The following is a 27,397-nucleotide window of genomic DNA, read 5'->3' as shown; positions in this document are numbered from 1 at the left end:
ATTAATTGTATTATTTACTTATATACAGGAACATAGTGGAAAGTTAAAAAAGCAATGGTGAACACTCTAATTCATCTCAACTAATTAATTTTATATTTAATATTGGAGCTTGATCTACTTACTAATTATTCAGAGATGAACTATCTCTATTGAAGCCTTTTTTATTATGCAATAATAACAATTTTTGAATGAAGCATAGTTTTTATAATTTCAAGTTTATTTTTTAGATCCAATCCATACGTAATAGATGAGTGTTTATCAAACTGATATACTGTGATAAGATACACAACTGTATGAGGTTATCCTACTTCTAACTTCAAGGAAATAAATAAAGTCTAGGATCAATGATTCCAAATTTTTACCTACTTTTACAGAAGTAAGTTTAATATTTTTATGGTGTGATATTAATTGTAATATAAAAATTAGACTATTTCAGGTTATCAAGATTATCGCAGAATGAGCCGTTTCCTCATTTCAATAATCTACTGCTCAATTCCTCTGACAAAAATTTGGAAATATGAGAAAAATTACAAATATGTCTAAGGTATTGACGAAAGAGTTGGAAAAAATTTCAGAGTAACTGCCCCGCTCGTTCGAGTTGGAATTTTATGCCAAGTTGCTGGTGATCGCCAAACAATTCAGCGGAGGTCTAATGTGAGCTGAAGGATGTTGGTAATTCTATTGTTGATCAAAAGAATCTTCAGATGTTAAAACATCAGAACAGTAAAAGTTAAACATGGAACTGTCAATAAGTAAAAACTAGTAAGATAAAGACGGCAATTACTGATTTCATCTTTTCTTTACAATAAGCCACCCTATGGATTATTAATTTACTTAGACACTGGTGATACATTTTCTAAAATCTATGGCGGCGGTGGATAGAAATAATCATAGTTGCTTTACATAACGCAGTTTTGCTTAATACAAATAACCTTTCTTTCATTTCGTTACGTACAACCCTGTAAAAACGAGACAAATCATTACTACTGAAATGCTTGAATGTTTAAAAATTTAGACGATTTAAAAATGAAAATTTTTGATGGAATCTCATGTTATTTTGTGATACTTACAATCAAACGACAATAAATGTATTCAATATGTCACAAGTTGATATTATTCAAAAATTTAAACTATATTCAAGCATATAAAAACTTTTAAGAATATTATTTATGCTCAGAGAAACAGACTTTAGTTAATATGTTAATTCTTTATTATTACATATCTTGTTTTGATCTCAGTTACGATATGAATTTTATCAATTTGCCAAAAAACTCAGCCTGATGATAAGAATTACCTTACATCCAGGCTGATGAGATACATTTTTAATTAATACAGTAAAGATCGATTTTATATTATTATAACAAAATATTTATTTAGACCTAAAAGGTAATGTTTTTAGGAACAACTGACTGAATCACCCTGGAATTCTTTAAAATTATTTTTATTCACAAATAAAATTATTATTGTTCTTATTTAAGTAAATAACTGATTAAAAAAAAAAAAAAAAAAAAAATTGAGCATCTAGTGTTTTGGATTTTTATAGATACATACATCTATTATTAAATGTTTTTCATTGATTTGTTATGGAAACAGATCAAGAAATCATCATTAAACTGTTGATTTATATAACTAACTAGTATGACATCAAAGTTAGAAGTCATCAACAATTAATGGGTATTTCAGAGCTCATAATAATTTACTGAAAATAAATGTACATTTTTTTTATAAATTTTATAAATATATACTGTCATCATAACTTTTTTTTATAAATTATTTGTGAGAAAACTATTTTATATACTATTAAAAAACTTTTTAAATCAGTTATTTTTAACTTTGAAGTAGCAATAATTCATCATTATTTTATTAATTTTAATTGAATAATCTTATTTTAAAGCAATTCAATATAATAATAATAACAACAAAATGTTTCTATTTAACATTTTAATTTATGGATAGTTATCTATAGCTCTTGACTAAATTTTAAAATACTTTCAATTAAAATAATTATTGTATAGTTACTCATTTTTTCTTCTTATATTTATTAGTTAAATTAATTATAAAGAAAATTACATTGTGTAAAGTTTAATGAATTTATATTAATAAATTGTGTGTATATATACTCGCTGTGTTACATTTTGCTTAAAATATCCTATTCATTAATTATTTTTTCCAGCACAAGTATTCTTGGTATCCAAAAATTTTAATAGTAATTATTTGTCATAGTGCTAACAATTTAATTTTTAGATCTATAAATTTTGAATAACTTAATGGATATATTAAAATTTACATTGACTTAGAGGTTTCTTGAAATAGTATATATTTTATTTTTCTCATAATTTAAATGTCTAAACTACTCGGAAATTCATTGTAAATAAATTGTTAGCAATGAATAATGACTTATCTTTTAGATATTAATTATTTTAAATAACTAAGTTTATAATAATGACAAGTTATAAAATAGTTATTGATGGAAATTAAATAAAGTACATCGCATTATCAATAAATAAATTATTGACGCTAAAATTACAATACTTGATATTTCCACTATTCGTATATTTATTCTAGAATTGCCGAATTTGATTTCCAATATATTGAAAAAAAAAAAAAAAAAAATGATCTCTATTCATTGATCGTGCATTAGTAGCCTGTTAAAAGATGTTTATAAATGTGGTTCATCATTTTGGACTCCTTTACAGAGATGTGGTAAATCTCAAATCATTTAAACGAGAACTAGATAAGTAACACTAAAAAATTAAAAATCTTAATTTATCTCTATCTTTTAAACTAAATGATTTGATTTATTATAATTTATTTCACATGTAATTGTATTTCACATTGAAATTATTATGTATAATCCAATTTTAATGGTTATAAACGACAATGGATATTAGGTTATGGAAGCCACGTGGTTTAGGCTTAAAATAAATTTTTTAAAGTTTAAAATACATTAAATACTGTAGTTTTTAATACATTATTTTTATCAGTAATAATTATAATAAAATTTTTAGGTTTTAATAATATTTGTGTTAAGAAAAATAATATATTTATATGAGGAATATTGAACAGAATCTAATAACTTGTATATAAGCATTATATATATAACAATATGTTCGTGAAAATTTATTAAAATTTTAACAATAAATCAATAAATAAAATCATTAATCATAGTTTCCTGAAAATTACAAAATAAATAAATAAATAAAAATTTATATTCGATATCTTAAATAAAATTTATTAACTTTTTATTTAAAGGAGATCAAGATAATGACTAAATGAATCATAATATATATTAATTATGACTTACTTAATAAAATCGAAGTAAATGATATAAATAAAGATGGTTAATTTGTTATTTATTAATTGATAAGCTCTTATTTTGAATTGAAATTATTTATTTTATTGTGAATAATTAAAACGACATTGTGTAGGTTATGGTAGCCACGTGGTTTATTTTTATATAAATGATTAACTTTAAAGTTCAATCGTCATATATATGATACAAAGCATCATAAAAAGTCAAAATTTTTTTCGTCTTTTATCCATTTATTTAAAAAAATTAAAGTAATGAATGTAGTTTTCCTCGCGGTCTTGAAACTACAATAAATCCACCGTGGATCCACCGTGGTTTCACCGTGGATCCACCGTGAATCCTCCGTGGTTTTGTGACATTTCACCATGGTGGTTTCACTGTGGATCCACCGTGATTTTAATGTGGATTCACCATGGTTCCATTGTGGATCCACTGTGGTTCCCCGGGTCAAAAATATTATATATAATTATAATTATCTATATAAATGGTCCTATAAAATTAGATATAGTTATATAGAATTAGATATAATTATTTCTATAGAAGAAAAAACCGGGACGCGCGGGAATCGAACAACGGACCTTACACTTGCTAGACTAATTCTTTACCTGCTCACCTACGAGACTTACTTGAAGAGTACAGTTTGTAACAACTACAAGTATTGCAAATGGTATACATAATCAATGCGTAATGAACAAAATTTTTATCAAATTTGTAAATTATTAATTATCAATATACACTGATAGAAAGATTTATTAACTATTACTAAATTAATTTATTCGAAGATAATTATTTAATTTATAAAATTGTAATAAATATGTTTGAACATTCAATAAATATTTTTTGGGAGGAAAGTATATTTATTAATAGCGTATTAGTATTTATTAATAATTAACAAATATTTAGTAACACAATAAAATTATCTATATAAATTATTTGGATTAATTATATTACATTATAGTAACGTTTATTGTAAAATACCTAATTCTATCAGAGCTCATAATTATCTTTTATATTTTTAAATATTAAAAACGTTATTTATTTAGTTAATTGAATTATTAGCATGTATTTCAGCTATAGGGTTTTATAAAGTATCAAAAGAAAATGGCAATTTTTGCTTTTTATGATAAATAAATATTTGTTAACTGTTAATAAATATTTATTAAATCCTATGATGTTAAAAAATCATTTATTAAGAGTTAATAAAGCTTATTAAATGTGAACAAATCCTTCTATTGGTGTATATATAACTAAAAAGTAATTTAACTTACTTACCAAAATTTCAAATACTCGAGTTAGATTTTTAGAAACGTCTTAATTTTTCGCTATTTCAACTGAAAAATTCATGTCAAAGTCTCGCGTCAAACCACGGCGGATCCACGATGGAACCACAGTGGATCCACAGTAAAACCACGGTGGATCCACGATGAATCCACTATGGATCCATGGTGAATCCACAGTGGAACCACGATGGATCCACCGTGAATCCATAGTGGAACCATTGTGGTGAAATGTCACAAAACCACGGTGGATCCACAGTGGTTCCACGGTGGATCCACGATGTGGTGGTTTTACCGTGGATCCACGGTGGTGACAAGACTGCGAGGGTTGGTATATTTTTATTCAACACTTGTTTAATTCCATCAAAAATGTATGTAATGTTTATCAATACCTTGGATGTACTTAACTAGTTATTTAACCTTATTGTCATTGAGACTAGTACTCGATTACAATATGAATTAATTATAAATTAAAAACTACTCTTCGCTGTGCAACTGAAAGTTTTAATGTATACCTTAGTAATAAATGCAGTTTTTGAGATGTGTACGTGTACTCTTAATTTATCAACTGGGTAACAAGAACGAATTTATATATTTTGTAATAAGAAATTTGTGATAGTTATTGTTAATTTATTTTATTAATAACGTAAAGTACCCAGTAACGCTCAGGTATCAGTATTTTTTATATCTATAAATGTAAAAATACATTGAGCGGTCAGGTGATGATTCTTGAGCAGTTACTGGGTACTTAGCAATTGTGGATTCTAATTGAGCATTTTGTGAGTAATTAAGAGCACTTATTCATTAATCTGAGCGATTATAGTTCCATGCCAACTTTTTTGTGGTGCAATTGACGGAAGTTCAGACATCACCCTTGAGGAAAAATTTCTCTGAAATAACCGTAAAAAAATTTTAATAAGTACGAATAATAGTTCATAAAGTTTTTTGTTTTCTTAAAAAGTCCGAAAAAGTCTTATTAAATCAGAAAAACTCTTTATTCGACTTAGAAAGTCAGGTTTTTACCAAGATTTCGGACTATGCCAGAAAAGTCATTCAGAGTTATTAAAACTTCTTGTAGGAATCCTTGTGGAAATAATTCTTTGAAAAATCTCTTAAAAAGTCAAATTTCCCCTGAAAATTGGGACTTTCTTAAAGGGTTATTAAAGATTTGATAAGACTTATTCAGTTTTCCAGTAAAAAGAAGAGAAAGTTTCGTTTCAAAAAATTTACTGGTCAGAATTGGAGAAAATTGAAAATTAAACTATTGAAAGAATTAATGGATGTTTTGTAAAGAATTTTTTTTTCGAATAATATTTTCATCACAAAAATATTTCGATAAACATATAATCGCTCATAGTTGAACATGTCAAAACATCAACAGCAAATAAAGTGCATTTGCTGGTAAAGACAGATACTACTCAGAGAGTAAATCAAATCTATATTTAATGTTATGTAAAGAATTTTTCTTTACATATTTATGAATTATAAAAAATCGAGTATGATTCTATTTCATTTTTTTTTAAAGGATAATTCGAGTGTGATCATTAAGTGTCTCGTCCGATCTCTCTCTAAAATTTTACTGTACTTAGGCTATCTCGGATGCGTCAGGGAACAAATAGTCCTAAGTACACAAAATGTTTTTGGGAAAGTTTTTAGATTATCTTTAGATAAGTAAAATAAGAACTCCCAAAATAAATAATACAAAAAAAAAAATAAAAGTCTAGATAGTAAATAAGTTTAGGAAAAAAATAGTTTAAATAATAATGATAACAAATACGTTAAATAATAATTAATAATAAATAATTTAGCTAAATAACTATTCGGATGTTAAAATGTTAAAATAATAGTAAATAACTAAAATGATGTTCAAACAAATAAGAAATACGAATATGAAACAGATAAAAAAAAATATAGAACTTAAAAGTTAAACAATTTAAAATGAACAATTATTAAACCACGAAATTCTAAAATAATACAACTTATAAATTAATAAAATAGAAATATTTCTACAAATAATAATTAAATTTAGAAAACAAAAGAGATGCTAGATTCAAGTACATGCACATTTATTCATACGATTTTTAATAAATAAATTCTTGTTAAACAGTACGAATGTATGTATTTGTCTATGCGTAAATGCGCTTACGTATACACAAACACATAGATGATTAATAGAACATAAGAGTAAGTGAGAAAAATATATTGCGCTCTGACCCAAGTAGAGGGGACTCATACGATATTTTTGAACAACTTAAGAGAGAGGGTGAGGGCCCAAGAAAATAGACAAATAATTGGACATTCGGTTCCCCCAATGAGTGGAAATTAGTAACGCCCTAAAATTCGACACCTTATAATTTTCTCAAGGAAATCTCTCTCGTTGTCCTGACATCCTAGTGTTAACATCGTAAAGTATAATTGTGAAGTGAATCAAATTAAAAGAATAAGTCAAATCAACAAGATTCATAAATTTTTATCAGGTACATTTTAAATAACTAATATTTGTGAATTTAAAAATATTGTAAAATCGTTATATGAAAGAGAAGGATTAACTTTGAATCACTGTGTAATAATTGTAATTATTGTAATTTAACTAATGATATTAATTTTTGATTTAAACAATATATGTATTAAAATTATTCCACGTACAATTTATTCAACAAACATATTATTCTCAATAAATATGAAACTCGGAGTTCCCAGTCTATTAGCCTGATACGCTAGGACTAAATACTAAAATAAAACAATTAATTACCTGTAAATTAACATAAATTTTTACATAACATTAATTTGGACTATAACATATATAACTTAACTTTCTAGGTAGGAATGAATTTTCTAACCATACGCCATCTATGAGAAACTGAAAATACTTCTTTTTTCAGTCAACTTTTTTCAGCAAGCTTTTTTCATTTATTTATAAATGATGTCATTTTTCAAAAAATTTTCTGAAAAAAAATTAGTATCGGCATTATTTAAAAAGCTAGAAGTTACGAAAATTTGAAAAACATCGAAAAAAAAATTACTTTTTATAAACAAGTAATTTTGGGCAAAATAAATTCAGAAAAAGTTAATGACATCAGACATTCAGAAATTTACTTGACATGCATGATTATGCATAAACAGATACGAACATGAACATTAGTTTGACTGAAAAGTGTTTTTCTGCCAAATCATATAACAAAAGAAAGTAATAAATAGAATATTTATGAATCTAAATAAAAAAATAAAATTTTTGATTAATTGTTATAATTTATTTATTAAATTATTACAAGAATGAATTTTTTCACAATTGAAAATTTGTTGAAGTTATCGTAAAACTGTATTTGATCAATAAAATGTTTATTTTTATAAGTATTGAAAGTAGTTAATTAAATAATTAAAAATCGACTAGTTAGTCTTTGCACATTATTAGTTTCTTAAACCTATGCCGAATTTGGATTTAATATGTATAGCACCCCGTGGGGAATAACATCAATAGATGAATTTATTCCTTTGGGTGGTGCCAAACTGTCATTAAAATATTGCCATGACCCAGATAAGTTTTGGCAATAGGCTATGTAATGCTTATCTTGATACCCTATCACTCCGGATAAACTGAAAACATGTAAAAAGATTAATGTAAATAAATTTATGGTAATTACACAAATAAATTAATAAAAGTATACATACCGATAGTTCAGTTGTTTCTGTTTACCTAGTAAATTTTTTTCTAGTAGATTTATATGTTTCGGAAAATTTTTTAATTTATATCTTTTTGATTGTCGAGTACCTGCGATAGGTACATCCAACTCAATATAAACGTATGCATTTAGCGTTCTTGTACAGATTAAATTATTTTGCTTACATTTATGACAGTATAACCCTTTACTAATACCTTCAAAGATGATCGACTTCTCAAGGGATTTAAGAATAGGATCAACCAGTTTGTTATAATTTACCGCCAGATTTGGAGCATTTCTTTTATAGCCTTCACAACTAGGAGACAAACATAAATAAACTTCAAAGACACTTGGCTCGTCGTGAAACAGTTTTTGCCATAAAGGATTTACGTTATCAAAACAATTTATGATATGTGTTTCATTTACATCACTATCTTTATAGAGAGGGTATAAAATTTCAAATCTCTTTGAATAAATAGTTGTACAAGTTTCTTGCATTAAACCAGTAGACAAAAAGTCAGCAACGAATAAAAATGTCTTGTTTTGAGAGATTTTTAAAAAATTCAAAAATTTCGGATTTTCCAAAGCAGCACTATATATTAGTTGAGCAATACTATCGAATGGGCATGTATTAAATGCGAACCAGCTATCATTACCGATTTTTATTGGACCAGATACATTCCCGTTCAATAAAAGATTTCTTATTATTTTAGTATTTTTTCGTATAATTATATTGTTGCCTTTTTTTCCTGATTCAATTTTTTTAACAATTCCATCATTTATAAGTTTTATATCAGGACAAGGTTTGAAGTATTTACTCTTGTGTTTGTTTTTTTTTCTTGATTAATGATAACAGGATCTAATTTTTCTATTTTTATTTCCACTAACGGTGAACTTGAGAAATGATAACTATGGTCTTTAGCAATAGAATCATTTAAATTTGATGTTATGATACTACTTTCTTTGGTGTCTGACATATCTAAATTATTTTCATTTGTTTCAGAGATACTCTGATAATTCAAATCTTCATCATTTAAATTTTCATCATTTAAGTTTTCATCCTTTAAATTTTCATTATTTTTATTAATCTTAGAAGAGTTATCAGAATTAACCCAATTGAATTTTTGATGTTTTGGGTCTTTTCCAAATCCCATCCAGTTTTCGTATCAAGACTCATTTTGAAATTTTTCGTCAATATTTTCACTTCCCACGTCATCGTCATCTAAATTAGTTTGAATGTTAGCCATTTCATCCATAAATTTAGCTAATTTTGCTTGGAATATTTTTATACCACCAATAAGGATCTTAAGATGAGCTTTCATGAAAATATCAACCCTAGATGGAAGAGAAATTTGCTTATGCAACATCATTTTCAAGTCCTTAAAATTTTCTTCAATGTAAGACGAAGAAGCACGTGAAGTTGTATATTTAATACACACTTTAGTCCAGAGTGGAAACTCTTTTAATTTTTCTTTAAATGGAAGACTTAAATTGGGTAAATAAAAACAATTTAATTTTGTTCCCTTTTGAATAACTGTTAAAGAGTAATTTTCTACTAAACATAACCAACTTGAAATTTTTTCTATTTCTACAGATGATTCATTTAAATTATCACTCAATTCATTTTATTTTTCATGATCCAAGTCAGAATCAATACGATTAACTCTTTCTTCCATTTCATTAATGAAATTTTCAATATTTTTAGTGGCAATCAATGATTCCAAAACTTGTCTAGCTTGTAGCGGGGTTAAAAACTCATTATCATATTTATAATTAATAACGGTATTCTCATATTCAACATTAAAAACTATAAAAATTAGAATCACTAGGAGTTCCATTCCTTTAAAGTCTTGTGAGTCCATCAATAATCCAAAGCAGTATAAATAAAATGATTTCACATTCTTGTGCACTACGGAATTCCAGCATTTCCACTTACTAACTGAGTGCATGAAATGTGCGGTGTCTAATCTTATATAGGTTTGGATAGAGCTTGTAGTTGTGTTCTTTTGCGAATTTATAAAACATAACTGCATGTACTGGGCTAATGAAAATTTGTTAAATGATAAACAAACTGCATTTAGGAGAGCTCGTGATCCATCACATACCACCTCTTTTGGTAGACAAATCTTCAATCGTAACCATCTAGATAACCAGAGACTAATAATATCTGAATCATGGATCTCAGATAGCATTTGATAAATAGGCTGCGTTGTATTATTGAAATTAATTACAATTTGATACAAAAATATGTAACTTGTTTTATTGTTCTTGCTGTCTATAAATTTCCGTACAACTCCGCCTGTTGCATCAATACTTATAGAGGAATTTTCTTTATTAATACGCCGATATTCTTTATAACAATGAAGCTGGGTTGGTGATAAATAAAAAACAAAGAATGGCGAATCTCCTACTTGAATAATACAATCTCTGTAAATCAGTTCTTTTCCATATTCTGAATTGCTTTAATTAAATCTCTTCTATCTTCAGACTTGACATTATATTCCTTATTTATTGATTCTTTCTTGAGCTGGTACAGGACATTAGAAGAAAAAAGTAGTGGGCATTGTGTGTCACCAGGTTGAAGCAGATGACTTGCTTCTTGAATTCTTGTGCCTTGAACACCTTTTTCTTTGATATTATTTCTTAATAAATTTCTTTGTTCCCCCTGCAATGGTCTATAAACATCATCGTGTGGCGTAAAACGTGAATCGCGACATTGCAAATGTATAGTTACGGGGACTTCTTCCCCTGGATCTTTATCAATGAATCCAAAAATCGGATTTTTACATTTTTTATCTTTGCATTTACCTTGCATTGTTGCATAGTACCCGCCGTTTTGATGAACTTCGCCCTTTTTAAAAATAAATGCACACTTTAACCTAAATTGTTTCCAAAATTCGCAAGATATTATATGAGTCCAGGTTTTTGGTCGTAATTTTACATCAACACAACTGTTCTCTTTTAGTACTTGGATCATTATATGCTGCCATAATTCTCTAGTAATGATAACATCAAATGTTTCTAGGTCCGGCCGTTCATGTTTATAATGTACAGGCAAATAATCTTTGTCATTTTTGGCATCCTCTTCGTCAATATCATCATCACTCTCATCACTAACAATATCATTAAAATTATCATTTTTATTCAAATTTTTCGACATAAAGTAACCACATTCCTCTCGGGCTCGAGTTAACAGGTTTCTCCTATCTTCTCTGACGTTCGTGCGGATTGAATGTATAGACCAACCATATTTTTTTACGTCTGGTTCTGCTGCTATTTTTTTCCACACTTCGTTTTTCCATTCAGGTAGAGACTCAGTTACAAAAAAACTGATGTATTTTTTTAATACCTTAACGGCCTCATCTATTGGCATTGCACATTCTCGAGGCATATTGAATAGTAAGAATACCTAAAAAAATAAAATTGAATTAATACTTTCCTTAAAAACTATGGCTTTGGTAAATAAAAAATTTAAAAACTAAAAGATCAATAATTACAATATTAAAATGGTAAAAGCTCAACAATTGTAAAAACTATCAATAAATATTGCCAATCACTGTTACGAACTATACAAGTACTTTTTATGAAAATGATTGGTTTTTGTTTTCGTTATACATAGACAACAGCAGATATCACATCCGTCGAATATTAATGAATTATTTTGTAACAATAAAAATATTGTAGTTCAAGTATTTTAAGAATTAAATAATCAACTTTTTTAATGTTTATTAATTTTTGATTGTTTTATAAAATAAAAAATATTTCCACAATTATCGACATTACCTACTGATGATCAGTTAATTTATTTGCATTAAGTCGACAAAAGAGATAAAGCAGATTTAAAAAAATTTGAATTAATTGAAATGTATTGAGAAAAGAACTGTCATACGAACATTTAAATTCTCAAAATATCGAACTATTTATCCAGACGCATCAATGTATGTTCAATTTTTGCTTCCATCAAAATCTCACGTTTTTGCTAACGAATGGATGTTTGACAAGTTGATTACAACATAAATCTTTACTCAGGAATTTTAATCTGAAAATTATAAAACGAAATAAGTTAAATAAAAATAAATTCCTAAATTACTAACAGTAATTGATTATTTCGACAATTATGTAATGATAATCATATTAAGTTATTAAATAAAAACTGTACTTTTATTCAATCTAATTTAACACATTTTATCTAACATATATACATCAGAAAGATATATAATAAATAATGAAATTTATATGACTTCACAGTGGTTATCACGAAAACATTCAGTAAATTAGAACCCGAATTTTTTTACGTAGTTGTGGTAAGTTTTTGATAATATATCGAAGTAGCCAATCAACAAAAATAAAAAAAGGAGTAAAATTTAATTATTTTTTTATGATATTTTCATTCGATAGAGAATTTTCGATTATAAATTTAAAGACGTGACTTTTAAAAGTTCACTGCTTGATTTATCAGTTACTGTGCAAATAGAAGTGAGACTGGAAAGAGCGCATAAGTTATTACTTAGGTACTCACATAATCGAAGATTATAACTATATTTGATTGTTTCTCCCAAAAAAAGCGAAATGAAATACTAATTGAAATTCAGCTGGTAAATTACTTTTGGAATAAAATTTTTGAATACAGAACATAGATGTACAACGAATGTGGCTCTGAAAGTATTTATTTCAATGTAAATATCCAAGTTCATTGAAAAATGTTACGTCCAAATTTTATGGCGGCTTTATTTTACCTGCAATTCAAATTTTAAACAAAATATTCTTTGGTTGTTTGATAAAAAGTATACATCTATTGGAATTTGTAGTTCCATTATTTGAAAAAATATATTTCTCCTTTGGTTGCATAAATAAAGTTAATGACGATGGTGAAAAAAACAGAAAACTTTTCAAAAAGTATAAATAACACAAGCTCTACCGTAAAAAATTATTAGTTGCCAATTACAAATTATAATTGTTTTAATCTCGACCAATTAAGAAATGAAAAAAAAAATCTTGAGGTAGTACCACAAGTGTCAAATATCAAATACAAAGTCTCTTTCGATTTATGTATTAGATTTACCCATTTTTCGTCGTATTGGAGAAAAAGAGACAGATCTAATTTTTTATAGTTTTTTTTATTAATTATTACTATCAAATGCCCTGAATCTGTACTTTTAACTATACAAAATATTCAATATATTGTTTCTTTTTATTAATTAAACTTTTATTGAAATTTGTGCGGTACTTTTTATTAAATAAAATAAAATCTGTGAATTCTTATAGAATTAATGATAAAGGCTAAAATTTTTTTTACATCAATATCTTTTTTTTGGTTCTTTGCAGATCTTTAAAAATTTTAATGATTCCTTATCTTATTTTATTATAATGTATTAGTACGCTAAGTTTTATTAAATTTTTTATGGTAATTTTATAACCCAGGGCTCAATCTTAATGTCAAACACATATGAGGTCAGTTTGAACTTTCAATTTCAAATGAAAATTTCTTAAATTTTCTTTTCAAGTCTGATAAGCTACGTCAATTTCAAATTGTTTTAACATTAAAATATTGTTTTATATAATGTATATGATAAGCATAAAATTAAATCTATAAAATTTCGTCTTTTTACATTAAGATTAAAAATGACTTACGATTGTTTTTTAAGCTGTATTTTGAAGTTCCCACAACGATTCTGTACTCGTAGTTAACTCCCAAGCATTCTTAAAAAATAATAATAAAATTAAAAAAATTAAATATGAAAAAATATTTTATGTAAAAAAAGAAAACTTACAGGATTACATTCAATATGAAGTGGTTGAAATCGATTATTAGAATCTCTATTATCATTATTACTTGTTGGTTTCATTTGTGGAAAGTTATCAATAACATTTGAATCCCTAAATTCTTGACTATTTTGTATTGTTTTTAATTGTTGTAGTTGATAAATCAATTTTGCTATCATTATTAATACCGTTCACTTGATAACCATTAATTTGACTAGAAGACATATCCCACGAAACAACAATAGTATCTTGATCAATTTCATCATCGTTATCGTCATAATTTTCTTCATAGTCTTCAGACATACTGTTATTCAACTGTTCTAAAAGTCCGCTGATGAATGAAGCTAGACAAGTCCATTGACGGTCGTTCTTCAGGGCGTTTACTCCAACACCTATAAGGTTTTATAATTATTTATTTTTCTTACATTTTATAGAAAAATTAAAAAAAAAAAAGGTTCAAAAATTACCTGGTGATTAAATTTTCAATTGGGACAACCTTCAATAAGAGATGGTCGTTGTCCAACATGTACTGCCCACATGATGCGATACGCAGATCCACCAATATCATCGAATGATTTTCGACGGGCCAATATCTCCCACAATATCACCCCCCAACTAAATATATCACATTTTTCAATGTAACGCGAGCCTTCAAATACTTCTGATGCCATCCATGCTGCAGAGCCTTTGTTATTTGTCATATTCAAGTCACAAGCCGTACCAAAATCGCAGATTTTTAGCGTTCTTCCACCAAGAATTAATAATAAATTTTGTGGTTTAAAATCTCTGAAAATTAATGACTTAAATTAGCTATAAAAAAAAAAAAAAAGAAAACATCAAATGATACTTGAAGGACTGTAATTTTTTATTTACTTTTAAAGATTTCTCTATTATATTATCCGAGTTTCGCATTTGAATCATTTATTTAAGAAACCCATAAGTCACATTTTTTGCGAAATTGAGTTATTTGTATTTCTTGGTTCTTTGCACCCCTGGTGGAAATATTTTCTGCTAGGAGTCAGATTAATTCTTGCAGCATTCTAAATAAAAATTGTAGAAGAATAAATAAGTCAGAAAAATTCTGAAAAATTCTGAAAAGGTATGAGAAGACACATTTAAGATATATATTGCATTTTAAAGACTGCATTTTTAAACGTTTTTGGACTCTTCTGGAAGATTTTTTCAGAATTTTTCATAGATTTTGTACATATGTAGTGGAATCAAGAACTATAATTTTTCAGACTATTTCAGAATTAATCAGTAATTTATAAAAGTATTTATATTTTCGGAAAATAAGTTATTGTGACTTTTTTAATATTTATTACTTATCATCAGGAATATAAGAATTAGGAAGAAGGGAATGTTATTGGTAAAAAGATATTAATATACAAACGTTATACATTTTGAAATTTAATTTTAGATTCCTTCTGATATTTAATTTTATACATTTATTATAAATAAATTTTTTTTATTAATCATTATAAAAGTATTTCAATTGTTAAAATATAAAATTAACAAATTTGTAACTATTTTATGATATCCGACTTTACGAAGCATGCGTTTTAGCTATAAATGTAACACTTTTTTCGTTATTAAAAATTTTTAGTTTTATATCATCTAAAGAAACTTTGACAGACTGATACATAGTATGAGAAACAATAAAAAAATCAACGTTATAGTGAAGATCTACTAATCTCCAACTATCAAAAATAATGTGATGCATGAAGCATGCTACAAAAGAAAAATTTTTCAAGAATCGCGTGGAACTTTTAAGTAGCAACAAAACGTACGAATTTCTGAAAATTATTAACATTAGATTATAAAGTTTACATATAAATAATTGAGTTTGCCATTTTAAGGCAAAATTCTTTCTTAGTAATTTAAGAACAAGCTGAATATTTGCGGGAAGATGTAAAAAAAAACCTCTTCCAAAGGTGGCTCTAATTGAAATTGAAAAAAATATGTTGTCTCAAAATATGGCACATACTAATTTAACTATATCTATATGTTTGAAAGTAGTAAAAAAAAAAACATTTACAGTTCTCTAGATATCTTCTGTAACTTTGACTAAATCAGTTGAGATATAATTTTTTTTTCTTTTTTTTCAGAATTAAAGAACTAAATTTTTTTTCAATATGTAATAAAAACTTACGTTTGAGGCATAGCAGCATTTTTTACTTAAAGGATTTTTTTCAAAACAATGGATGAAAAACTTTTTTTAAGGATTCTTACATAGATTTTAACTTGAATCAATTATTTACAAATTTTTACAATATCTATATGGATCTTATATAATCATAAATAATATAATTCAACTATATTTATATGTATAAGAGTAGTAAAATAAAAAAAAAATATTTGCAGTTCATTAGATATCTTCTATAACTTTTACAAAATCAGTTGAGAAATATTTTTTTTTTTTTCAAAATTAAAGAACTAAACTTGTTTTTAAAACGTTGTAAAACTTGCGTTTGAGGCATAACAGCATTTTTTACTTGAAGAATTTTTTTCAAAACGATAGATGAAAAACTTTCTTTAAGAATTATTACATTAATTTTAACTTGACTCTATTATTTACAAATTTTTACTGTATGTACATGAATCTTCCTAGTCACCAAAACATCCTTTTGGTATTTTTATAATATAATCTTGCTCTTGTACTCGAGTTAAAATACAGGGCTGCTTTATCACTTCTGGTTCACATACAGATAACTTATCAGTAACAGAACATTTTTCGATATTATGGACTGTCACATTTTTGGATTGATAGAAAAATTTGTTATGTGTTTTTATCTGATCGTAGAAAATATAAATTTTTTTTCCAGAATTATCATCTCCAACACAGCAGATATTTTTTATTTTACCGAAATTTCCGTCTCTTAACTCAATGACGAAATCGTTTATTTTTTGACACAAGCGGTAACTTTCTGAAGTATATCGATTACCATTATAAATAAACCTATTAAATGATCTACATTTTCCTGATGAATTCAAAAGATTTTTCTCTGGTGTACTCAATTTATGATCTTTCCCTTTACCAATTAATGTACAGCCATTCACTTCAAATGTTTTTTTCAATCTTCCTGTTATATTTTTTTCACAGAAAGTTGTAAATCCATGACTTTTCTTGATCTTGTCACCCAATGATGGCAAAGATTTTTCGAATATATATCTTCTTGCTACCTGAATATGCAGATGAGACGGACTTTTTTCCAGTTTCAATATAAAATGGTTCTCATTTTCAAAACTGAAGGCATTGTGACACCACAGTGGCCCTAAATTTAATATACTTTTTTCTATATGTAAAAGTAGGTGTATATTATAAGTCATCGCACTTTTACCAAAATAATCTTGATAGAAAACTGCATATTTGATTAACAAAAATCCGGCCACTCGCAGTTGTTCTTTTGTTATCTTTTCTGATAGCATAATATTTAATGCTTCTACTAGCATAGCTAAATGATCTAAATATTTTTTTGGGAGTAATCCCTCGAGGCAAATCAAAGAATAAAAAAGCAACCATGACCGCCATTATGTACATTATTATGTACATAATCCCATCAAAACCAACAAAAAAATCTCAAAGATCGGCGTTTGAATAAAAAATAATGGAGTGAGAAAAATGTAATTCTATTGAGAAATTCCTCACATCACCGGCTTATCGGGTTTCTTAAATAAATATATAAATATATTTTTTCAAGAATACATAATTTTTTTCTTTTAATCGAAATCTTATAGAAGGAACGTTATTACCAAAAAAAATATAAAAAATACTAAGTAACAGTAAAATATACAAGATCAACTATTTTAAATTACTTTATCTAATGACATCGAAATTATTAATTAAAAAACTCCATTACTTTGGTTTATCGCAAACGATTTTCTGTCAATGATTTTTTGATAGACTAATAATTTTTAAATATTGTTTCATCCTCAATTGCTTGTCTTAATAATAAAATAAATTATAACTTTAATTATTATAATAAGTTATTGAATAGATTAAAAAAAGTTTCAGTTAAAGAGATTTATAAGTTCTTCTTCAAGGAATTTTTTTTTACATTTGATACTGAATAATTATCACATATCCACTTTCCTGTCCTATCTAGATATTCAATAATCTTTATAATTGCTCATGTTATTTTTCTTAATCTATATTATTAAGATAATAAGAAAAATTTCCTTTCCTGGATAGTGATGTGATAAAATGGGTTTTTAAAATGAAATTTAGTGTCATTTAATTCCAATTGAATTACATTAATATGCCTTCTTTTGGTTCAACACATATAAGCAAGATGCTCCAAATTAAGAGGCAACAAACGTAATAACATAAAAATTAGTTGTTTAACCACTTACCCAACGATCAGCTTCTGCGAAATTAGTTTCGCGATCATATTAATTCAAAAAGTTGCTCACATTATTATGGAGAGTAGAGATATCCGAGGATACCTCTACCCTCCATAAACTCCACAAATTTCCACCATAATGGATATTTTAATTTGGAGTGATTAAAGGCGGAAACGCATGTTGTCGAGATAGAAAATCACTTAGGGCCAGTTTTTCAACCCGGGGTTTTGATTAAACCAGAGTTTAAAGTTGTACCAACATAGAAAAATGTATGAAGTGACGTTATTACTTGATGATCACTCTGAACGTGTATATTAAAATTTTATTTCTACCTACGTTCATGTTTGTTTTCAATAATATAACCTTGTGTACTATTACCAGACAGATAAATTGATAAACATAATTTAAAAAGAGTGATATAAATCAATGTAATGGAATCATAATTTCGTTAAAAATATTATTAATTTAAATAATATTTTATAAGTATTTTATGAAATAAATAAATAATATCATATGGATAATGTGATTGAATATGCATTATTATCTGATGAAGACTCCGATAATGATCTGGATGAGATTCCCGTTGAGGAGCAACGACCAATCCAAGTTTTCCGTGAACGTTTAAATTATTTTTACATTTTAAATGAAAATCAATTTCACGACCGATTTCGTTTATCAAAAATTCTGTACATATGTTATTAAATAGATTGGGTAATTACTTTGAACTTTTCACTGAAAGGTAAGACTCTAAAATCATTAGTTATTACTAAATCTATAAATCGTAAAGTTTATTAAAAATAATAAATTAGCAGACATTTGACAATTTTGATGATTTTTTTATAATAAAATAAAAAAATAAACAAAATTGTCGAAAGTCTGATGATTTTAGTATTACACTAGTAAATAGTTGTAAAAGTTTGTTTTGTACTTTTCAGAAATAATGCAGTTCGTCCACTAACACAATTGTTATTATTGTTACGTTTTTGTGCAACAGGAAGTTTTTAATAACTGTCGGAGATTTTATTGGAATATCAAAAAGTTGTGCTCATAAAATAATTCACAGTTTAGCTCATTCGATTGCATCCTTACGTCATGAGTTCATTAATTTTCCATCTACTCGAGAACAAATACTACAAAACCAAGTTGAATTTTTTCAAACAGCCTCATTCATCAGAACAGTAGGTTGCATTGATTGTAAGCATGTGAAAATTGAATCATTCGGTGGTAATGATGCCGAGATTTACAGAAACAGAAAAGGGAATTTTTCAATAAACGTTCAAGTTATTTGCAATGCTCGATTAGAAATTATAGATATTGTAGCGAGATGGCCGGGTTCAACCCATGATTCCACCATTTTTAACAATTCCAGAATTCAAACTCTCTTTGAGAATAATGCTTTTGGAGATGCGATATTGTTAGGTGATTCTGGGTACCCGAATCTTTCTTATATATTAACACCACTTCAAGATCCACAAGCAGCATCTGAACAACTGTATAATGAATCACAAATAAGAACAAGAAACTTTATTGAGCGTACATTCGGTGTTTGGTCGCGACAGTTTGCTGTATTGCAAGGAACTAGGTTTAGAACAGCAGAAAGAACGTTAACTATAATTGTTGCTACAGCTGTTTTGCATAATATTATAAGGAGAGAGAAACCCTTCAATATTTACCCTATACACGAATATTTAAGAATTCCGGAAGTCCAAAATCCTGTTATTGGTGACGTGAATTTAAGAAGAAATCTAGTTGAAGGTTATTTTGAAAAGTACGTAAATGGAGATATTTCAATATTTTTCAATGCTAATATCAATTTTTATAATTTCAGTTTAATTAGAAGAAATTAAAAAGAAATAGTATCCTAAAATCTTGATCGAAGTGAGTAATATTAGAATTTGTAAAAGTAATTGAAGGTTTTAAAATGACACTAATGAGATTTATCGCTACAAGTTCTTGGTAAGTTTATCACTCGAGACTGAAACACTACAAAACCAATTATTGTAATTTCATAATTTTTATTGTAATTGTAAATATTGTAATTTTTATTGATTACATTGTAACAGTTTTACCTGCTCAGGTTGGCCCCTAATCAATTTTTAATTTAACTAAACAAAACTAACAACAATAAAAATTACCAGGGCGCCACCAGGATTATTAATCACGGTTCCTGGAACCGGTCCAGAGCTGAGAAAACTTATCTTAGGGTAGAGAGAGTGGAGGAAGGTGCTGTTAAATAATAAAAATTTAATTAACAATCTGATCAGTTTTATTAACAATAAAAATTTAACAAACTTAACAAATTTAAGCGCTCACACACACACTTATAATCTAACGAAGCGGAGAACAACTGCGAACTAAACGATATTTACAAACGAACCTTCCAACGACGATACGATGACTAGACGGGCTTTTTTGAACGAACGGTCTCCCACACCTGCTTAAAACTAGTTGGGCTTTTTCTAACGAACGGTCTCCCACACCTGACCTAAAACTAAGCTTAAAATTACAAGTCCACCGGACTACCAAAACGAACTCACTTTACACACTTCATAACTTAAAACTAAGTCCACAGGACTACCGCACTTAACACTATTAACACTCTCTATCACGCATAACCCGTTCAATTCTTCACACGCATAACCCACACTTCGCTTAATTGATTTTTACTTTATAAATTAAAAAAAAAAAGGATTTTAATTTAATTACAATATTTTTCCAAATTATTCAATCATTAGTATTTGGTAAAAACAATAATCCCAATTAATAATCAACTTCAATTAACCTCGAACTAATCCCTATAGAACCAGAGGCTTAATGCCTTGAATTAACTTAGTCACAATATCAACCTTTACAATCACTTCAAAATTATTAACAAAAGTTTAATTCACTAACTCTGATTAAATTTTTACTGTGACGATTTTTTTTGACTCGATTAACTGATTTCTTGGACTTAATATTCACGCTGACGATTATCAAGTTCAATAATTTTAATTTGACTAATTCACGGACTTAATCCCCAAAAATTACTAAATTTCCACATGATATAATAAATTTTACAATATAAATTAATTTTCGATAAATTTTCCACTATATTTTATCTTCAATAATTAATTCTTAATACTTTTCCGATCTATCATATTTTCAATAATAAATTCTTAATATAATATACTTAATAATTTTCCAATCTATATTATCCTCAATAATTAACTCTTAATATAAAATTCTTAATAATTTTCTTAACATAAAATACTCTTAATAATTAATTCTTAATAAAATATTATTAATAGTTTTCTTCTAGTTTTATCACTTATAAAAAATTTGACACAATTCGAAATATTCAAATTTCAATTGCTAGAACATTCGCTAGCTGTTTTTGCTTGACCTTGGGTATTGGAATTTACTGCGACACAAAACTGACGGTTGACCAAAATTCCACGAATAAAAATTTGCCGATTATTTCCAATGACAAAAATTAATCAATTTTTACTAAGTTAATTGTTATAAAAATTACAACAATAAAATTAACGAAACTTTCGGATGTTAATTTATTAATTGATAATTTTTCCGGTAATTAAAATTTCCCCGCAAGGTCGATTGAGTGATCCTCGGGTATAAACCCCCATGAAAATCACTAAATCCAAAACTAGCAAATGTTGCACTATTAATTTATTAAATTTTACTAATTTTCGTCGATTAACGACCCAATTGATAATTAAATAGGAGAAGTAACTGGGTATTCGGTAAACCGCGGTCCACTTCTTTCCCACAGAGTAATAATTGATACCTTGACGAACAAAACGATGATCTAACTCTCTCGTCAAGGATGAAGTCCTAGTTGTAGTTGGCTTCCTTCGTCTCGTCACTACTCCGGGGATCGGTCCTTCTTGATTTCCGTGGCACTCAGTCTGGCGGTCACACTACTTCTCCCTCTTCCACTGCACGGCTCACCTATTTTAACCCAAACTCACCCCCTCCTATTCTCCCTTTAGGTCCGAAGATCGAGACGCGCCAGTGCTATGTCAAATAATTATCGATATCCGGTGACTTATCGATTAAGGGTAATTTTACCCTGTTACAACATTATAACTCGACCTTATAAAATCGAAAAATTAAGAAAATAAATTATTTATTTTACCAATTCCACATTTTTTTGTAATCATTTATGAAAAATGAAATAATTAAAAACCATAAATTTTTTGGTTTAAAAATTAAAAATTTCACAAAAATCATTATTTAAAACAGAAAATTTTTTAAAAATAAATAAAAAACATTTGATGTAAAATTAAAAAAAAAATACTTATTTATCTTTTTACAATTTTTTTTCATTAATATTTAAAAAAATAGATTTTGGTAAGATTGACTTTATTAAATACAATAAATTGGAAAAATTACAACGTAACATGTAACGCGAAACATATTTCGAAATAAATAAATGAAATTTAGCTTGCTATAAATAAATAGTATTGTTTTTTAAATTTTCCATTTGAATTTCTTTGTAATGAAAATTAAAAAACTCGTCCAATATGTATATATAGATTTCAATAATCATAATCAACCCGTAAAACCTATAAATATTCTGAGCAAACGCGTAATAAAAATAAATAATGAAATATAATTAATTTGATAATTGAAGATTAATATTTTTATAATCAAATTCATCATCAATTTCTTCGACATGTTTTATTTTTTCAATGGATAATTTTCCCAGTTGAATTTCCAAGCATCTCCAATGTTTTACGCATCTTATAGTCGTAAAAACGACTCATTTCTTGCGTAGTGGCTTGGCTCAGACCGCAGTGTCAGTTCTAAATTACGTAAACATAACTTGTATAACACCACGACCACCTGCAATGGTTCAAAAAATGTTGCAACAATTACAAGCAGCGGAATCAATTGTTGCTAACGCTTTAACTTCTGATCGTGATCATCATCCAAAAACACCCTATTCAAATGAAGGTGATCATAGTAATGGTAGTGAAACTAGTAGAATTTGCTCCGAACGTAGTATGGACAAATTTCGACGACCAAGCCATGTAAGTTATTTATAATTTAATTTTTTTTTAATTTGCTTATCGATTAAACTGTATTTGCTGATATAATGTGTTTATAATAAGTATTTCAAATTGTAAAAAAGTACATATATAATCGGATTAATTTTTAAAACAATTATTAAAATTATTTCTTCAAATTTTTTGAAAGTTATAATGTAGATAAAAATTATTAATCTCAAGTATGGCATGACAAATTGTATTAACTGAAATCTTAGATTTCTTTATCGTTCGTAATAATTAAATTTTAAGGATTTCAATTATAATTTTCTATTTGTGTGTGTGTGTAGTAAGACATCACCTTAAAGTTTTGGCTTAATGCTTCGCATTTAAATATTTAACCGTTTATATTGTTCACCCAGAGTTGCGTAATACATTACTAATAATCTGCTGGAGATTTCAAAAGAAAGGACTTTGGATGAAGAGTTTAAAAGTAGAAAAGAAACCATGTTTGGATTCGCGAAAATTGAAAATTATTTAAATTCATTAGAAATAGTAGCAATTGAATTTTCGCGCCCCGTCATATTGTATTTTTATGTTTTTACGTATGTCTAGTAGAGTATCGCCACACAACAATAGATTTGAAAATTCATTTGTTTAAATATCAATTTTTTTATTTCAGCGTCTAATTTTAATTTCAAAGCATCTCACGTCTAACATTGATTACTCTTCTTAAAAAAAAGTTAAAATGTATTATCAGTTTGAAAGTTCGTGGGCTCATGATCTGAAGAGATGTAAGTTATTATTTCCAAGTATAATTATATAATTATCTTCATGTTTAAATAATTAATTAATTAATGATGATATTTTTTATCCAGGGACTTGGGCCGAGGACGACCGTCTCATCTATTTAAGGTTTCATCGACATGATAGGACATTTGTATTTAGAGACCTTTACTCTGACCATCCGGCTATATGGAAGTAAGTTTTTAATTAATTTTGAATAATTATTTTATTATTTTCATTAAATTATATTTGAATACTTGGTGTCACTAGAGTTTTGTCCGTCAATCCTGCTATTGGACTGGACAATTTTCTTTTAGGTTCAATATCAAATTTCTCCATTCTTAAAAACTAATTAATAATTAACTTAAATCAATAACTAGTAAAAATCAATTATTATTTTTACTTATTACGACTTACTTACTTACTTACCATTACTACTACTACTAATACAATAATAACTTATGTCTAATTATACTTATTTCATTAATTATAGTGACCAAATAAATGTTTCCTTTCAATTACAGCACAATAGCTCAAGAGTCTATTTTTATTAACCGTCAAAAAGTGCTGATGACATTGAAAAACGTTTCTTTGAGCTCTTAGATGGATTTTTAGTAAGTTGAATTATATTTTTAACTTCCTGCTGAGAAAATTGAAAATTTTGAAAAGTTGGCAAGTTATTGGTTTCCCTGAATAAAAAAAAAAAAATATTAAGACAAAGAAAAAAGTATTGGATTGACTAGAAAACCATTAGCTCTCAATACTTTTTTCTTTGTCTCAATACTTTTTTTTAATCATTTACCCCGTTTTTCGAAAATCGAGTTTTCAACGGATGTTGATGTTTTCAGGTCCTAGGAAGCTTCCCCGAATGTTTCCGCGATGATGTCTATATGTATGTGTGAGTGTATGTTGTACGTGTGTATGGCCGTATGTAAACCTATTTGGGGCGATAAATTGTATTAAAAAAGTTTAAATTAAATTAAATTGAAATTTCATGCTATTTTAACTTTTATGCTTGTAGGTGTACTTCAATCTATCTGACAGACAACAGGCATCTCAAGAAAAGCCCTGCCATTACAATCAATTTACTTATTTTATGACTTTGTGTAAATTGAGAAATCAAAATAACTAGTTAAATCCTATTGCCATTAAAATTATATTTCTTTTGTTTTGAGTACTTACATCTTCACTTGTTTTCAATGATCAACAAAAAAATATGTTTTCCTAATTTTCATATAATTTGACTATCAATTATAAAGTATCAAAAAAAAAAATAAAAATACAATCAAAATTAAAAAATGGATAATATTCACAAAAAGGAAAATAATCCCCGCAGAGCATCAAGAATGTCTGAAGACGACAAGTTATTCTTAATTCAACTAATTAATGAAAAAAAAGACATTATTGAAAATAAAACTACGGATAAAATATCAATAAAAAGCAAACAATTAGCGTGGGAGGAAATTGAGAAGAAATATAAAGTAAAGAATCAGCACAGGTCTTCTGAAAGTTTACAAATGGCTTGGAGAAATATAAAAAAAATGACAAAACAATATTCTACAAACATGAAAAAACAAAGTCTGGGTACAGGTAAATTGTACATTAATCTTTTTACTTGTTTATAAAAAATTTAAATGTTCTTTAGAAAATTTTATTAACTTGATTTAATCTAAAATTCTGAAGTTGGATTTGTCTATTTAAGTATTAATATTTCAAAATAATAGGTGGTGGAAAAAAGAAAATTTTGGAAAATGAAGTGTTTGATGCAGCATTGAATGTTATCAATCATGTGACTGTCATTGGACTTCACAATGAGTTCGATAACGATACTGATTTAACAATCGAAGAATTTTTGGATGATTATGGAGATTCTGAATCTAACAACGCTGTATTTGAAGTCATAATATATTTATATATTTAAAATGCGACGAGTTTAATAGAAATAGAATAAGTGATTTTAATTTTTTTTATTTTTTTAGTATTTATTAAAAAATGATCAGGTTCCAGATTGGAAAAAAAATAGTCCCTCGAATTTAAAATCTTCTGTCAGTGAACCATTGAAAATTAAAAAAAATAAGAGTGACTTCATCTTTAGGCCATATGATACTCACAAAAGGGCAGACTTATCTCCTAAAAATGAACTTGCACTTATTTTAAAAAAGCAAGCTATTGAAAAGCATGGGTATGAAATTGAACTGCTAAAACTAAAAATTGAAAAAGAAGAATTATCAATTCAAAAATGAAAGATATGGAAGAAATTGATGATGAGTCTGATTATGAAAAATATTAACGTTTAATTATCAAATTAATTATATTTTATTATTTATTTTTATTACGCGTTTGCTCAAAATATTTACGGGTTTTACGCGTTGATTATGATTATTAAAGTCTAATATATACACATATTGGCGAGTTTTTTAATTTTCATTATCGAGAAATTCAAATGGAAAATCTAAATAACAATACTAATATTTATTTATAGCAAGTTAAATTTCATTTATTTATTTCAAAATATGTTTTGTGTTACATGTTATATTGTAATTTTTCCAATTTATTGTATTTAATAAAGTCAATCTTACCAAAATCTATTTTTTTAAACATTAATGAAAAAAAATTGTAAAAAGATAAATAAGTATTTTTTTTTTAATTTTACATCAAATGTTTTTTATTTATTTTTAAAAAATTTTGTTTTAAATAATGGTTTTGTGATATTTTTAATTTTTAAACGAAAAAATTTATGGTTTTAAATTAAAACTTGAAATTGATTTTCATTTAAAATGTAAAAATATAATTTACACGTTCACGGAAAACTTGGATAGGTCGTTGCTCCTCAATTCAATATTTAAATTAATAATATTTTTAACGAAATTATAATTCCATTACACTGATTTATATCACTCTTTTTAAATTATGTTTATCAATTTATCTGTCTGGTAATAGTACACAAGGTTATATTATTGAAAACAAACATGAACGTAGGTAGAAATAAAATTTTAATATACACGTTCAGAGTGATCATCAAGTAATAACTCACTTCATACATTTTTCTATGTTGGTACAACTTTAAACTTTGGTTTACTCAAAACCCCGGGTTGAAAAACTGGCCCTTAGAAGAGCACCGTTATGCTAATATTTTTTTCAAAATAATCATAGATAAAAGATGTTAATGAAAAAATGTATTATTATTATTATTATTATTATTTATTATTTATTATTATGTTGTATTACATATTCAACAATCCGAGTAAATTTATCCAATGCTCGCGCATG

General features: G+C 26.8%; 2 protein-coding genes across 3 annotated transcripts in view; one reads left to right on the top strand and one right to left on the bottom strand.

Moving 5' to 3' along the window:
• The window catches only part of LOC141532364 (uncharacterized), a 54,023-nt gene that overhangs the window by 2,016 nt on the left and 24,610 nt on the right, over nt 1-27,397 (top strand). Inside the window, exons 3-4 of one of the 2 annotated variants that reach the window (XR_012480080.1) lie at nt 29-376; nt 427-1,808. The exons of the other annotated variant lie outside the window; for it this stretch is intronic. The gene's annotated coding sequence lies outside the window, so the exon portion shown is untranslated. Of the gene's footprint in view, nt 1-28; nt 377-426; nt 1,809-27,397 lie in introns of those variants that run through there. 2 annotated transcript variants of the gene reach the window in all.
• Nucleotides 7,893-11,761, bottom strand: LOC141532362 (uncharacterized). Its single transcript, XM_074250681.1, has 3 exons — nt 11,744-11,761; nt 8,257-11,655; nt 7,893-8,181 (listed from the first exon to the last, which is right to left on the bottom strand). The coding sequence occupies exon 2, from the start codon at nt 11,635-11,637 to the stop codon at nt 10,681-10,683; it is 957 nt and encodes a 318-aa protein (XP_074106782.1). The 5' UTR covers nt 11,638-11,655; nt 11,744-11,761; the 3' UTR covers nt 7,893-8,181; nt 8,257-10,680.

The sequence above is a fragment of the Cotesia typhae genome, unplaced genomic scaffold (genome assembly GCF_013202065.1).
Source record: "Cotesia typhae breed Kobodo isofemale line unplaced genomic scaffold, CoteBio_Ctyphae contig_59, whole genome shotgun sequence".
NCBI lineage: Eukaryota > Metazoa > Arthropoda > Insecta > Hymenoptera > Braconidae > Cotesia > Cotesia typhae.
Note: the sequence above shows the minus strand (reverse complement) of the source record. Positions and strands in the feature narration are given on the sequence as shown.